The 14,840-nt window shown below is 33.6% G+C and overlaps 1 protein-coding gene across 1 annotated transcript; it reads right to left on the reverse strand.

Annotated features, from left to right (window-relative positions):
- Positions 1–1,244: 1,244 nt before the first annotated feature.
- On the reverse strand, positions 1,245–14,650 carry LOC133201069 (failed axon connections homolog). The gene is made up of 6 exons (XM_061336870.1): positions 14,533–14,650; positions 8,720–8,855; positions 6,995–7,191; positions 5,938–6,143; positions 3,396–3,512; positions 1,245–1,959 (listed from the first exon to the last, which is right to left on the reverse strand). The coding sequence occupies exons 1-6, from the start codon at positions 14,613–14,615 to the stop codon at positions 1,814–1,816; spliced, it is 885 nt and encodes a 294-aa protein (XP_061192854.1). The 5' UTR covers positions 14,616–14,650; the 3' UTR covers positions 1,245–1,813.
- Positions 14,651–14,840: the final 190 nt, after the last annotated feature.

The following is a 14,840-nucleotide window of genomic DNA, read 5'->3' on the forward strand; positions in this document are numbered from 1 at the left end:
TTGCTACACAAATAAGAAAGATAGGCGATAGAAAATAAGAAATAATTATGTTTCTTGTAAATTTTATTAGTTTGCCATCAATGTCTTTCTCTAGTAAAACATACAAATATGAAACAGATGCGACAGACTCTGAGATGTCGTTTATTTCATAGTTCAGGGAAATAAAAAACATAACATATATGATATGTCGTCGATACATCTAAATGTCGTACTGAACGCCACTGCAAGAGACTTCATGTAGAAGGTTTTGAATAAATTGTACTTATTCAAATATCAAAACAGGTCTTTTAATAAAGGGACACTTTTAGTACTTATATGTCTTCAAATATCCATTAGTTCAACGCAATAAATTAATCCTCTAAATGCAATTCTTATACTTCCAAAAACAATTACCGATATTTGGACTTCTTTGTTGTTGCCACGGTCGCTGCAGCAATCTCTGACTTCCGTATTAATTTAAAATAGTACCAATCTGGCGATTTTAAGACTCAAATAAACGACTTTAAAAAGATCGAAACAACGGTTTTCTAACTTTTCTTTCTTTATCGTAGAAACGTTTTTCCTAGATTGTATAATCGATTCAAAAGAAAAGGATGTAACGGATGCAAATTAAGCTCTTCACGCTAGATGGCAATTCATGGACACGACTTTTATTTTATCCGTGGCTTTGGTAAATTATTTTGAGGTGAATTTTATTTTGTTGGCCATTAATGAATAAAATTTCATGTTCATTTTTTCTAATGTGATTTACCCCTTTTTTTCAAAATATGAAATAAAAATTAACTTAATATACAAATTTTTATTGGTCAACTTGCAGAAGCAACAGTATATCGGTACTTTTCCAAGATCAAAGTCACAATGCCCACTTGAGTCAAATTACGATATTTAAATACATGTACATGAGTGAATCAGAAATGAAGTCCCTTTTTAACCCTCAAATAAGCCAAAGGACATGATTTACTACAAGTATACACATGTATTCACCATTGAACCTTCATTACAGGGCAATTTTAACATACTTCTATTTACAGGCATCTTGACTTGACAAATTACAGTTTTTACTGTTCTTAATGGGAAGAGTTTAAAAAAAAAAATACATTCACGTTACGTTGTGTCCAGGGGCCAAAACTTATCACACTTGAGGCTACACTAAATAAGTTATAATAGTTACTAAACATCTTCTCTGAACTTGCCATGTTCAAAAATGTTTTTGATAAGCAAATATGAATATTTTTTTTCTCCTATCATTTGAGACTTTGGTATTTTACAGTGTATATGTAAAGAATATGTAGTCAGTTTGAACAACATTGAATCTTCATACACGAGTTTTAAATGAACCCAATCATTTTCATCTTTTTTTCTTTTCTCCCATGAAAGAGTCAAGGATTTTACTTTAAATTTTGAAAACTCTTTATTCAAAGATGTATTGTGTGAAATTGCACGGTTTAAAAATTGTTCCAGTTCTGAACGAGAGGTAAAAATCTTCAGAGATTACGGAAGGGCAAACTTAAATGAGAACACATGACAACGGACAAATCTAGACCACCAGAGTGGCTCACCTGGGCTAGCTCAGGTGAGCTCAAAATAAAGTACAACACGATCAGCTGATCTCAGTAACAACGTGCACAATGAAAATTGTAATGACAGGAACCATCCCGGGAAATTTGAGAAATCCCGGCATTTAAACACTTCTGCCATGTTTCACTTTTGGGACTCAAAATGTAGGTTAATTTGCTGCGTTTACGCTCTTCATTGTTTCCAAACCATTAGAACAATTTCGTCGTAGAATGTTAAATACAACAGCTCTAGTTCTTTAGGATGTTTTTTCTTCTTGTGATTTGAAATAAATTTTTCCGTCATCATTTTCGTACTTGCTGCTGGTTAGAATGTGACTTTCCCAATCAGGCCAAAACCGTTGTTTCATCCGTTCACAGTAACGAACTATGTTTGGCAAATTTTCTGCAATAAAAAAAATATATCAAAATTTTATATGATAAGCTTTTAAGGTTGAATCGGCATTTTAAATATGATTCAATTTAATACAAAACCATTATTTATCCAGTATGTACATGCAATTCTTTCTGTGCAATGAAAAAAGGAAAAAAACTAAAACCTATTCAGGTGCGGATACAGGAATTTTTCCAAAGGTGGGGGTTGGGGATGTATGTACATCAACTTTCAGGCCCCTAGCAACGGTTTCAAAAGTGGGGGGACAACTCCCCCCCCCCCAAAAAAAAAGAGAAAAAAAAACTAATTTACTGTCCAAATAGTGGAAATTTCCAGTGCTCGACCTTACAACATCAAAAAGTGGGGAGGGGGGGGGGGGGGGAGGGGGTGATACCAGCATCTAAAGAAAAAAATTACTATAACAAATTCCTGTACTCAGAAAAATGTGGGGGGGGGGGCTGCCTTCTACGGGCCTGACTTTTACAGATCAAACTCAGACATTTTCCAAAAAGGTAACAAACTTCCCCTAACCTGATATATGCAGATGAAAGAGGTATCCCACTCACAGCCAGTGGATACGCGTTTTATTATACTGATATATATTATAATAGCACATTTTATACCATGGGGTATAGTTTTGTGGAAATCAGTATTGGCGTCAAAAGTTGAAATGAAAATTTTCTGAGGGGTGGATAGCACACATTATACGCTGATGTAAAAGCTTTGCTATATGTGAAATGTTTTTAGACCATGAAAAATAGTTATTATACCTTCTTAACATTACAAAGTACACACTTTACCAGAAATTTAATAAAATAAATAGGGGAAGAGCTGAAGTTATTCCGATTGTGATATTGTTTAGTTAGTTTGCCATTATAACGTCTATAATCATGATAATCAATACATGTACAACATCTAATTATGGAACAAATGTGGCAAACTCTGTGGTTTCTTTTATTTCGAGTTTACTGGCATGTATCGAGTCGACATATGAATCGTCGATATACATGTATAATTCTCTCTATAAATGTCAAATTTTAGGCCACAACAAGAGTTTTCTTCTCGTGGAGATGGTTTTTTTTTAAATAAAATAAATCCTGATTTGTAAGAAAATAAGAATCGGTCAATGATAAAGGGGTAATTTAGTGCCCATCGAAATTCCAACAGATTGTTGATTGTTGTGGTCTCAAGAAACAACATATTGTCGATGAGTAACTCCAGCATCTTCTTAATCAATATCAAGGGTCAGAGTTTAAAAGAGTTAATGTGTGTAGAATCGGAATATATCAGAATTATTGTTACAAGTGTTTTGGAAGTAATACGGCGCCCCTTTAAAACAAACATGTTAACGAATCACAGACACAGATAGGACTTCGACATCAACTCGGAATATATTTAGTGTTTACGATGGGGATAGTTATTGTAATTTTGCTCTGTTTATGACCCACCTCTAACATATCTGTCATGTTTTGAGTTTGGCATGTTCAATATTATCATGGATAACATTCCAAACATCGCACAGTCTACTTCGCTTGGCTCAGATCCCATAAAAAATTCCTTGTTCCCTGAAATGAAAAGAAAATCAAAATAAATTTAACATGTACAGAATTATGACCAAATACATTTTTTCTTTACATGGTTTCCAAACCTTTACCCCCCCCAAAAAAAACCAAAAAAAAAAAAAAAAAATCGGCGTTTTACACATGTACCAGTATAAACAACAGCCTCATCTTCAAACAGTTTTCGCAAATGAGTCTATTCATTATTCATTAACTCATTAACAATATTGGAAAAATATAAGAATTGTGTTTTTGTTTAGCAGCCCTGGAAAAGAAATGCATAATTTCTCTCTCAAATTGTTTTCCGCGGGTATCCCTCTCCACATTCAAACGAAAAAATTTTGCATTTCCTCTCACTTCTGTTTTATAATCTCCTGCTTTACTAAAAAAAAAAAAAAAATGAGAACTGAAACAGTTGCATATAGTGATATTAAATATCAAAAGGTCAAGTGAGTCAGGTAACTTTAAAACAGAAAACATTTAGTCTGCAGATCGAAAAAATCCAGACACTTGGGATATGTTTTTTAGTAACACTAAACAAGAAAACAAAAAAAAAAAAAAAGAAAAAAAAAGAAAGAAAGAAAAGAAACAAAAAAAGAAGAAGAAGAAAAAAAAACATGCCATCAACTTTAAAAACTATGATATGGATTTTTTTTCCCAAACAAAGCATATTAAATCTCTGATACAGACTGGAATGGGTGAGGTCTTTGTATCTCGGCTGTACAGTAGTCAGGCCGTATAAAGCAATTTCGGTTGGGGGGTGGGGGGTACCCTAACAGAAGAGTCGTCAGATTATTTTTATTGAATGACACAACCGTAAATTAACTCCCCCGTGACCCCCCCCCCCCCCCAATACACACTCTTACCCCGGTTTCTATTCGCTAGGTACACGTAGTTTTGCAGAATAATTCTCTGAAGACGCTTAGTCGGACACTTTTTTTCTTTAAATGGGATTGACAATTTATGAAAAAGTGGTAGCTAGCTGCCACTGAAATTAAATTTGCCAAGTAACTTGACCCAATGCGCTCTCCCACCTTCAATTTTTTTTCACCATAGAGGTGTCAAAATTTTACAAAACATATCAAAATAGTGTCAGATCAAATAGGCAGATATAGATGTTTCACAATTTTCTAGGTTGTTTATTTAAAATCCATGATTTGGTTTGAAGGTAATTCAACATTTTGTAAATGCCAGGCTATATATTGTATTTTGAAACATTTCCGAGGATCGCATCAAATGCTTCATCTTGTATTGAAATATTTAAATAATACTTGGCCACGCTTTAATGCATGAAAGTGATTTTATATATCACATATAAAATGGTTCACTTATATCCATACGTACGAGTTCATTCATTCCTGGTATGGATATACCTGTACATATACTAGTATTTTTTATATGAATGGATTGGATGTTTTTGGCGTTAAATGAGAATAATTTAATTTTGTTTGTATTCTAGCCTCTGATTGGTTAATATCCAAAAAGGAACACAAATTATTTCTGTATAACCTGGTTTGGTATGGGGACACACCCACCTGACAACCAGCTGAATCGTCTGTATCCATGCAATCCTCTCATTTCCAGTCCTCGGGATTCATGGAAAATTCCAGATTTAATAAATGTACCTTTAACTTCAAACAGTAACTTGGATCTTACCACATGTAAACAAACAACATGGCTGCTATGACTATGTATCAGTTTTTACCTCCCCTCGCTTCCCATCACTTCCGTTACTAGGGTTGTATTATTGAGCGGCAAATTTGAACTAATAAAAAGCAACGAAATTTTACACCCACAGTTGTTTAATGATTTTAGAATTAAATTATAAGGAATGACTCTAATTCTTGGCCAAATTATTCGAGTATAACCTGGTTTGGGTCAGTTTACGCTGTTTTATAATCCGCTTCGCGGATTATAAAGCGTAAACTGACCCAAACCAGGTTATACTCGAATAATTTGGCCAAGAATTAGAGTCATTCCTAAAATAATTATGATATGCCAAAGATTATAAGCCTTCGGTAAATTAAGGTTCACCATCCGATGATTCCTCTGTTCTCTTATAAATATTTACTTTAATGCTTATGATTTTCCAAAAAGCAATATATTTTTAGTTTAAACACGAACAGTTTTAGCATACCTTGTGAGGCAAATTTTGACAAAAATTGCCTATCAACTTGACAATTTTATAATAATATAGTCATTTACCCTAATGAGAGTTATCTCTCTTATAAGAGGGTTAACAACCTTAAGCAGTACTCTCTCTCTCTCTCGGACCCTAATCGATCGTGTTTATAGCTAGCTGAGCAAGACTTTTGTTTTTATAAAAATCTAAAAAGATGCAGAATCTACACATCACCCATGCGTGACGACTATTAACAATTTCATGTTTTAATTGTGGGAAATTTTTCTTAAAAAAATATTTTTCTTATACCAAGAAAGTTCGATATTGCAGTCATGTCATCTACAGCTATGGTCCAGACCTCGTCCTGGGTGTGTCGGCCTATCCCATGGCCCCACGTCTCTTTCTTGATGACACGTTTAAGGAACCAAATGGTGAGCCAGAGTTTAAGCCCTTTGTATGGTATAACCTTCTCCACTGTGGATGTGTCCTCGCCGAACATTTCTATACACATAGTCCTATAAAAGAGCAGTACTTCATTATGGAACATTTCTATTCTATGGATGGTATGGCGTGTATGTTGTGTGCCGTCTTCAGATTGGGTTAACTTTGTTCATGGACCATGGTCAATCAATTCGTCTGTCAATCTGTCAATCTGAGAAGGTATTTTGTTTTCGTACAAAAAAAGTTCCTTAGATCACTCTAGATCTTATGAACTCTTGGTACAACTTGAAGTACAAAACGAGAAATAACAATACTATTATCAAGAGGCGGATGGGTCACGAAGCTCACCTGAGTTATCGGTCTTGGCCTTCCTGCTGGCGTAGATTTTTGAAAGCATGTTCCTTTTACCAGTAAATTCCATTATAAAGTATATTTTAATGACTAACCGAACTAGCATTATTTAGTCTGAACTTTGAATTACTGTAACTCAAAGATGCATTGTGCTAGGTTTGGTTTGAAATTGGCCCAAATTGCCTGTTGGTTCTAGACAAGAAGTTGGAAGTGGGCGAGAGTTAACAAACGACAAACAGGAAGCCAGACAGATGATGAGAAAAGCTCACGTAAGCCTTTTGCTAAGGTGAGCTAAAAATTAAAGTCTAAAAACAATTAAAGGTGATTTCATGGCTAACCCCCCTAACACGCCTCAAAATGCAATCTTTTTTTAAATACAAAAATAGTCATTAAATGAAAAATTTCGTGATATATTCCTTTAAAAATATTTGAAAAAAAAAGTCTGTTGACAAGTCCTCTGCATTTATGCTAAGGCCCTTTTAGATATTATGCACTTGAATGGAAGATTTGTCTTGTGATACGTGTATTTATACAAGTCATCAAAAATTATAGAATAGTTACTTCACATCTTTACCAATATAGATTTTCTTCTGTCATCTTCTGAAACGCTCTGGCCACCGCTTGATCTGAGGGAGACAGGTCGCCATTAACGTCCACCCCTCTTTTTTTCTTTATATAGTCAATGCAGAACTGGGAATCAGCTATAGATTTTCCGTCATACTCTATCCAAGGCGTTTTCCTTTTGGAGGAAAACTTACCCGAGTGATCGTTCTGCAAAATCAGTTGTAGAAATTTGTAGGCATTGGGTAGAAAACATCGTTTAGCATTATCCCCGTAATCGTATTTACACTGTACCTGGGGAAAAGGTTTAGGCTAATTTTTTTTTTAGTTCTCAATTTCTTTTCGGAGGCATACTTTGCCGAGTTATGCAGTACAGTGAAAGACAATTAAAAAAAATTGATTCACATCCTAGTTTGCATTTTTTTTTTACTGCAATAAAAGGTAATTTCAAGTAAAATTTTAAATTCGATATTTTTTACACTGCGGTTTTGTTCTCTCAGAAAATTTTAATTGAGCGATGGTTACTTAACGTGTTATTTGGCATTTCAGCATGTTCAGTGATATTTTACCCTTATCTACAGTGTAACATATATATATATAGACACTAATTAAGTTAAGTCGAGCAACGTGAAAGACCATAAATAATCAAAATCAGTAAAAACAAGTACACAAGCACCTACAATCAATATTTCCTACACATGGGGGTTTTCTGACGTAGATTTTTGACAGATTTATATTTATCTGTTTTCATTTTCTCTCTGTTACGAAAGATTTTCCCTCCCCTCCCTTCCGCCCTAACGTACCTAAGGCAAAACAAAAAATATGTGTGGTTCCGGTTACACTTCCAAAAAAATTAGGGTAGGTAGGTAGGGAATTTTTTTTTTTTTTTTTTAACAAAATGATTTTCTTAATTTTTTCTTTAGAAATAATACCTATCACTGCTTTGCAAATGGCATTTAGATGTGGTGTGATAATATACTAGTCAATATTGGTAGGGACACCTACATGCTAGTTTGCTTTGGATTTAACACTAGTAAACTATGTTTTGCAAGGAGGTCATCATTGCTGAAACTAAAACTTAAACTGGAGCCATTGATTGAAATCGGGGAAAATTCCGGAAAAAATATGAAAATTGCCAAAGAGAAAGTTTAGGGTCGGGGGTATAAAATAGGGAAGGTCGGGTAACCGGAACCACACATAATTTTTTATTTGGCCTAACCCAATTTTTCTTAATCCATGGTCCTAAATCGCTCTTGACATTATTTTAAGAAACATCTTGCTGTAGAACGACGGATTTGCTAAGTAACGTCAATTATCTCTATCAATTGAAAAGCCGGGTAATTAAAAACTTAGTCATGACAAAATTTCCCATGTGAGTTTGTGCTGTACGTATTGACTTGACAAATTCTTAATAAATGGATTATTTTCCTTTAACCTACTTTATAAATAAAATTGTTGTTTACTAAACTATGTGTATCTTTAATGGGCGAAACATGTAACTTAACGTTAGCCTATATAATTATAATTACGTAATTTTAAAAATCTACCAAAACGAATTGTAATCATTCCTTTTTTAAATACTTTGGATTTTATGATTAATCAATATATAAATGGTATCAATATAAACGAAACTCCTTCCTTGTCCCCTAAAGTACCGGTATATCATGTATCATTCAACATATGAAACTATGCACAACACGACAGTCGGGTTGCGTATAGTGATTCAAAATGTACTTACAACGTAAGGTGTTTTTGTCATCCGTAAAAATGTCTCCAATTTTAAAGGAAAGGGGGAGACGCTGGGCGCAAATGGACCTCTCCCAATTTGATACAAAATGACCACATCTGGTGGGACGTTATGACGCTTTGTTGACCTGTAAATAAATGAGCCAATCAGATCAACACGTTAATATAAACAAGTTCTGGATTATTGTCCTTCATATTATTTTTAATAAACTGCTAATACGCTTCTTTTTATGTCCACAAATATTTATTGTTCTATATTTGGATTTTTAAAAAGTGAGGCCCATAGGCCACAATGCCGGGGATTGCCGATTGTCGCGCACCTCTGTTAACTATAGTCTTCAAAGTAGTCCCTGCCACAGGAGCCGGTACCATACTTGTTTGATTTTGTGTAATCATTAATAAAAATTTTGTATATATTGTGATCACGTAAAATCAAATAAGGTATGTTACTGGTCTCTACATGTGGTTCCTGCATCATATACATGTCTAATATAAATATAAGCGTAAATTTTTAAACAAAATATATTTCCACACGCAATATATTGATGTTCAAGATGAAGGAAAGGATAGTTGTTAAAGGAAAAAAATAACTTAATGTCTATCGCAGAAGTTAAATTTGAAGTAAAACTTACTACTGAACCTTTCTAAAAGATTCTTGTAATTTAGACGACAATGGAGGTGTAATATTGAAGATTGTGAAACGCGTTCTCTGGTGAGATTGGAATAAAAACTAGATGCTGTCATAAGACAGTAATACTCGCTCGTAAGTGTTTTGGTAGCTCCCTTGTTCCTCACGGGGTAGCGAAGAAACTACAATTGTTATTCAATAACTTATATCAAATATGGATATATGTATCCAACTGAGCATAAAATGCATAGGTGAGCATATGATCATGAGGCTCCTATTTTAGTAAAAAATCGGCGCAGATTGGAACTTGAAAACATCATTTATCGACCCCCTATTTGGCCCTCAGGGTGAAAATGAAAATTACGAAACCTTATTGCACATATGCAGGACACTTCCAATCCTCTTGCAAAAGAAAATTTGGTAACTGTGTAAAGTGTTAAAGTTCTAGGAACCAGATTTTTGTAGAAAAACAAACGTCGTTTTTCGACCCCCATTTGACCCCTAGGGTGAAAATGAAAGTTTCGAAACCTTATCGCACATCTGCAGGACATCCCCAATAATCGTGCAAAAGATGAATTTTTTACTGCGTAAAATGTAAGAGAAGGCCCTTAAGGTTTTGAAGGGGAAAACGTTGTATTTCGTCCCCCATTAGGCCAGCAGGATGAAGATGAAAACTCTGCAAGCTTATTGCATATTTAAATGACACCAGTCCACCTATCATATTCCAAAAGATGAATTGTAATACTGCTTAAAATAAAAGAGAAGTTTGAGGGAGAAGAAAGTATGACGTACAGACGGAGCAGGATAACAATTACTCCTACAAGTAAGATCCTCGGTTAACGTCCCTACGCTCCACGGCGCCAAGTCAAAAGTATCTCGCCGTGAACCTCTAGCATGCTGGAGTACAATATGCCCGAACTTTCATTATAAAGTGCGGATAAAAAAAAGCAAAATTCAAAGATTTGTGATCCCCCGCATTCGGTGTCTTAGTGGTTGTGATGCAATTATTTATGGCATGTTGTCACTGTATTGTCTGTATGTCCTGTCTTGTTTGTCAAATAAAAAAGTTTTTTTTTAAGTTTTGAATTAATGAAAGTTATAGCCAAGATTAAAGTTTTTTAAAACTGCGTCAAATTTTAAGTTCAAGGTCATGAGGACAAATATCATAATACAATCCGAAATGTCTTGTCACAAGTAATGCTCATGTGAAGAAATATGAAAGTCCGATCTCTTTTAAAGAAAAGTTACGGCCAAAAGTTAACCGAGGTATATATAAGGAGCGTAGGGACGATAATCTAGTGTCTTTCCACAAATTTTCTTTAAAAATAAGCTTTGTTTTTATGACTTTTAGTCATAACAACAAAGTTTATTTTTAAATAAAATTTGTGGAAAGACACTAGCCTCTTACTTGTAGGAGTAGTGATTAATGTACTTTGGGCGCTAACCCCTCCTATTTCCATCCCTGCTCCGACGCCGATGCATGTTCACATTGTTTGATATATATATATATATATATATATATATATATATATATATATATATATATATATATATATATATATATATATATATATATATATATATATATATATATTCGGATATGATTTAAAATTTTGAATCTTTCGGGCTTTTATATCATATAGGCAACAGTAGTAAGGATACAATAAAAATGAATAAATAATGTATCGATTCTAAGAATTTAAGAATAGGCTATTAATTTTGTTTGCTTTTGATTACAGAAGTATAGATTTAGACGAAACGATGCTTTATGACTGGAGCTCAGGCATTTATAGATTTTTATTTAGATAGATTTTTGTATGTTTTAGATATATACGTGTATTCACTAATCAACTCCTCCTGAGGGGAAGATATACAGAGTACATACCACTTGGAATGACAAAGGATAGAGGGGGAGGGGAGGTTAGCCTCCCCCTTTATTCACAGAAATTATATTACATGTAAAATGAGAAGGGATGGAAGGGGATGTTAGCCTCCCCCTTTATTCGCAAAATTTATATCATAATATGTAAAAACTTAGACCCTTTCCTGCCTCCCCCCTTCAAGGTCAAGGTCACATGGTAAAAAATAGTATACTTTCTGCTTACGAATGTATGTATAATTTGTCTTATTTCTCTTAAAGGGGCCTGGACACAGTTGCGATGTTTACTTTTAAAATTTCTATGTTTATTCAAAATCACAACCAATTGATGTCAAGATCTAGTAAATGAAAAGTGCCTACAGATTTCTCAAATTTGAGAAACAAATTCCTTTAATAATCTATTACAATTGTAGCTAAATAAATTGAGGTGTATCGGGGCATAATATTTAGATAAACGGAACGAAAAAAACATATTTTAAACTGCCCTTTTCAATGAAAAATGAAGAAAATCAGGAATAAAAATGGGAGTTTTCTCCATCTCAGACAAACAAAATGTATCAATATTGCCTAAAGTCTCTCAGTAAACGGTTTTTCATATCTTCTTGACCTCTTCTTTAAAATGATATTAAATTGAATATAGGTATCGGGGTTCCTTTTGAAATTATTTCAAATTGAATTCCTTGAAAATGTGTCATTTTCTACTTAATTCTGTTATAGCCGTAAAATACGGGGAAAATAAGATTAAATCAATTATGACGTCATAATGGATCTAGCACCAAAAGACAGACTAAACTCATTTACTAGATCTTGACCTTAAATGAATTTAATTTACACTGAACTTACATGAATATTTTTAAGAATTCAATGTCAACGTCAAACATCAGTTTTTGTAAACAGAGCACGAGATCTGTTATTGTTAAATATTTACGTTTCACCGGGTTCGTTCAATTTGTTAAACTCTGCACACATCACTGAGCACGGACTGACAATACAGGTGAGTTGTTTTGCTTTCTCGCATTTCTACTCTTACTATTTTAAGATTTTAGTTTTAATATTTTCTTTAACAGAAAAAAAGTTTCTACTTTTCTGAAGTATTAAGGATAAAGTTTACATCGTGAAAGTGTCAGTATACGTGTCAATCAAACGCAAAAAAAAAATAATTTTCAGATAAAAAGAAGTTTCTTTGCACGCTTTTATTATATTTCTGTGTGAAATGCTATAGCAACATATAAGCGATGATATTACACAGAAAAATTGAGAAAATATTAATTTCAGATCTGTGTCCCAGTCCCTTTTTCAATGACAAAAGTATATTAAGCAAGAAAATTGTCGATCCCGGAGATTGCATGGCGGAACAGAAACTTCAGGGTAAAGATTTACAGTACTGAATAAAAGGAGCCTATATAGATTTCTCAGATTTGAGAAATGAATTCCATAGTTTGATAAAATAAAGTGATTTGGGCAAAATTTTGAGGTAAACACAATGCCAAACTTGTTTTAAACTTTCATTTTCAATGTAAAACGAAAATCAAGCAGTTATAAAAACGGGGAGTTATTTTTCCATAACATCACACAAATTTTATGTTTCCAAAATCCCTATCCAGATCTCAGAAATGATAATTTATATGGGATTGTAATTCAATTCAAACGTACCGTAAAGTATAGGGAAAAGTAAGTTTGATAATGACATAATAAATCTGGCACCAAAATTAAAGACGGGTTCAGCTCATTTTTCTCTTTAGAAGCCGCAGGAGCGACCGCTCTATTAGTGGTTGTGTTAAGAAAATAAAATTTATAGTGCCCATGGGGAAATGAAAAGTTTTTTTTTAGTGGATCGATCGAATAATTCTTCAATGATAACACGTATAAAAGTTATAAATAAAATAGGCTAAAATTGCTTTATACAAATCTTGATTAATCTCATTATGTTTCTTTTTCTCATTTATTCTCGCCAGATATTTATTCATTTGTGATTTTATAAAAAGACTCAACAAGTAGTACATGTACTCCTCAACCTTGGAGTGTGTTCAAGACATGAAAGCTTATCGGGGGTGGGGTGGGGGTGGTGTCTGTCCCCAAGCTCCTGTGGACAAAAAACCAATTTTGGCTTTTCAACTAAAGCTTAAATACATCCAGTTGAAAAAGCCACGCTGCGCTCATACACTAGACCACATGACGTAGTTTACACATTTTTTAAATAAATCTATAATATGATAGCAAAAATAATAATATTTTGTAGTGAAAGAAAATCAGTATAATAATACATGTATATATATATGACCAGCTCAACAATAGAATATCCTAAGGGGTGATAATGAACGGGATGTAAAACCGAACACATCTATACGAAGTCATATATCGATTCACTAGGATTTGCAGCCTTTCAGCGAAAGAAAGGTCTCCATATCCTTTATGAGAAAAAGCGATCCATGTATTTTTATTTCTTGATTACCATTTTTAGTTGACTTCCCTGGTTTTTATCGATCTAAACTTAAACATTTTGTACCAAAGGACTCATTTAAAGGATAAAATGTAAATAGAAGTTGTGTCCCCTAGCCTGTCATATTAACCCCAGCCCATCCCGTCCCACAAAGAAAAAGATAAGCTTATATATATTATTTTTAACAGTCCTTCTTCACTTCATTGTAAACTTTGGTTTACTTATGAAATTAAAAATCGCACGAGCTGTAAAAATCACATCAACTTTAACTTCGATTGATATTCTGGACTCCTAATTTTTAATTTAAAAAAAAAAGTCAACAAAGTGAAAATTACACAGAACTGTGCAGATTTTGTGTCTTTTTCTTAAATCATGAAAAATTGCTTTTAATTGTTAATCTATGCGACATGGTTATATGTAATGCGCTATATAGCCCCAGGTGCATAAGTGCATACACATTCTTCACTTTAATGTTTACAAATAGATAATATGATCTAGACACAATATATTTAACTCTACTACTATTAGTAATAGTTGTCGATTATGGTGCTCGTAAATTGTCATTTGCAATTACGTACAATATACTCCTCGCTTTTAAAAAGGGCACAAGAAAAAAATCAGAAGCATGTTTTGCACAAATTTATGCAACTTAACTAATTTTACAACTGTAAAAGTTGTGTATAATTGGCCATATATGTTAATATTAGACCCAAGATAGAACATGATAGAAAGAGCCTCTAAACAGGCTAATGCCCCAACTTTTAAACAGCTGGTCGATCCGTGTATTACGTTGACCCATCCATTACCTCCCTATGGACAAAAAATAGTACGAACGTTATACTTTTGGAAGATACTTACCATCTGTATAAAAAAGATCCAAGCCTGCATATAAGTATTGTTATTAATATAACTATTCCAGCAATGAAAATTTGTAGGAACATTTTCACTGTTTAAATGTCTTGTCAGTCTGCATAACCCTCGGCCCGGCCCATTGGTTTTAAGAACCCCACAAGTGCAGAACATCTACAGTGTCAAAATAATGGACCCTGCATGTGTTATATTAACTTAACCGACCATTTTCTTCCTCTTTTTCTCAACATCAAAAAAGCAAAGTGAAAGTTTAATTAAAATCGACTTACTCAGATGCGACATTTATCAAGTACGCG

Source organism: Saccostrea echinata, unplaced genomic scaffold (genome assembly GCF_033153115.1).
Source record: "Saccostrea echinata isolate AGI-Se365-2 ecotype Australia unplaced genomic scaffold, CSIRO_AGI_Sech_v1 ptg000042l, whole genome shotgun sequence".
Lineage (NCBI taxonomy): Eukaryota > Metazoa > Mollusca > Bivalvia > Ostreida > Ostreidae > Saccostrea > Saccostrea echinata.

Coding starts and splice junctions, on each gene's coding strand:
- LOC133201069 (XM_061336870.1), bottom strand. CDS start 14,615: ATGTTCCTACAAATTTTCATTGCTGGAATAGTTATATTAATAACAATA. Junction 3,513..5,937: donor TGCAATATCGAACTTTCTTG/GTATAAGAAAAA, acceptor TTTTCATTTCAG/GGAACAAGGAATTTTTTATG. Junction 1,960..3,395: donor ACATGACAGATATGTTAGAG/GTGGGTCATAAA, acceptor TTTTTATTGCAG/AAAATTTGCCAAACATAGTT.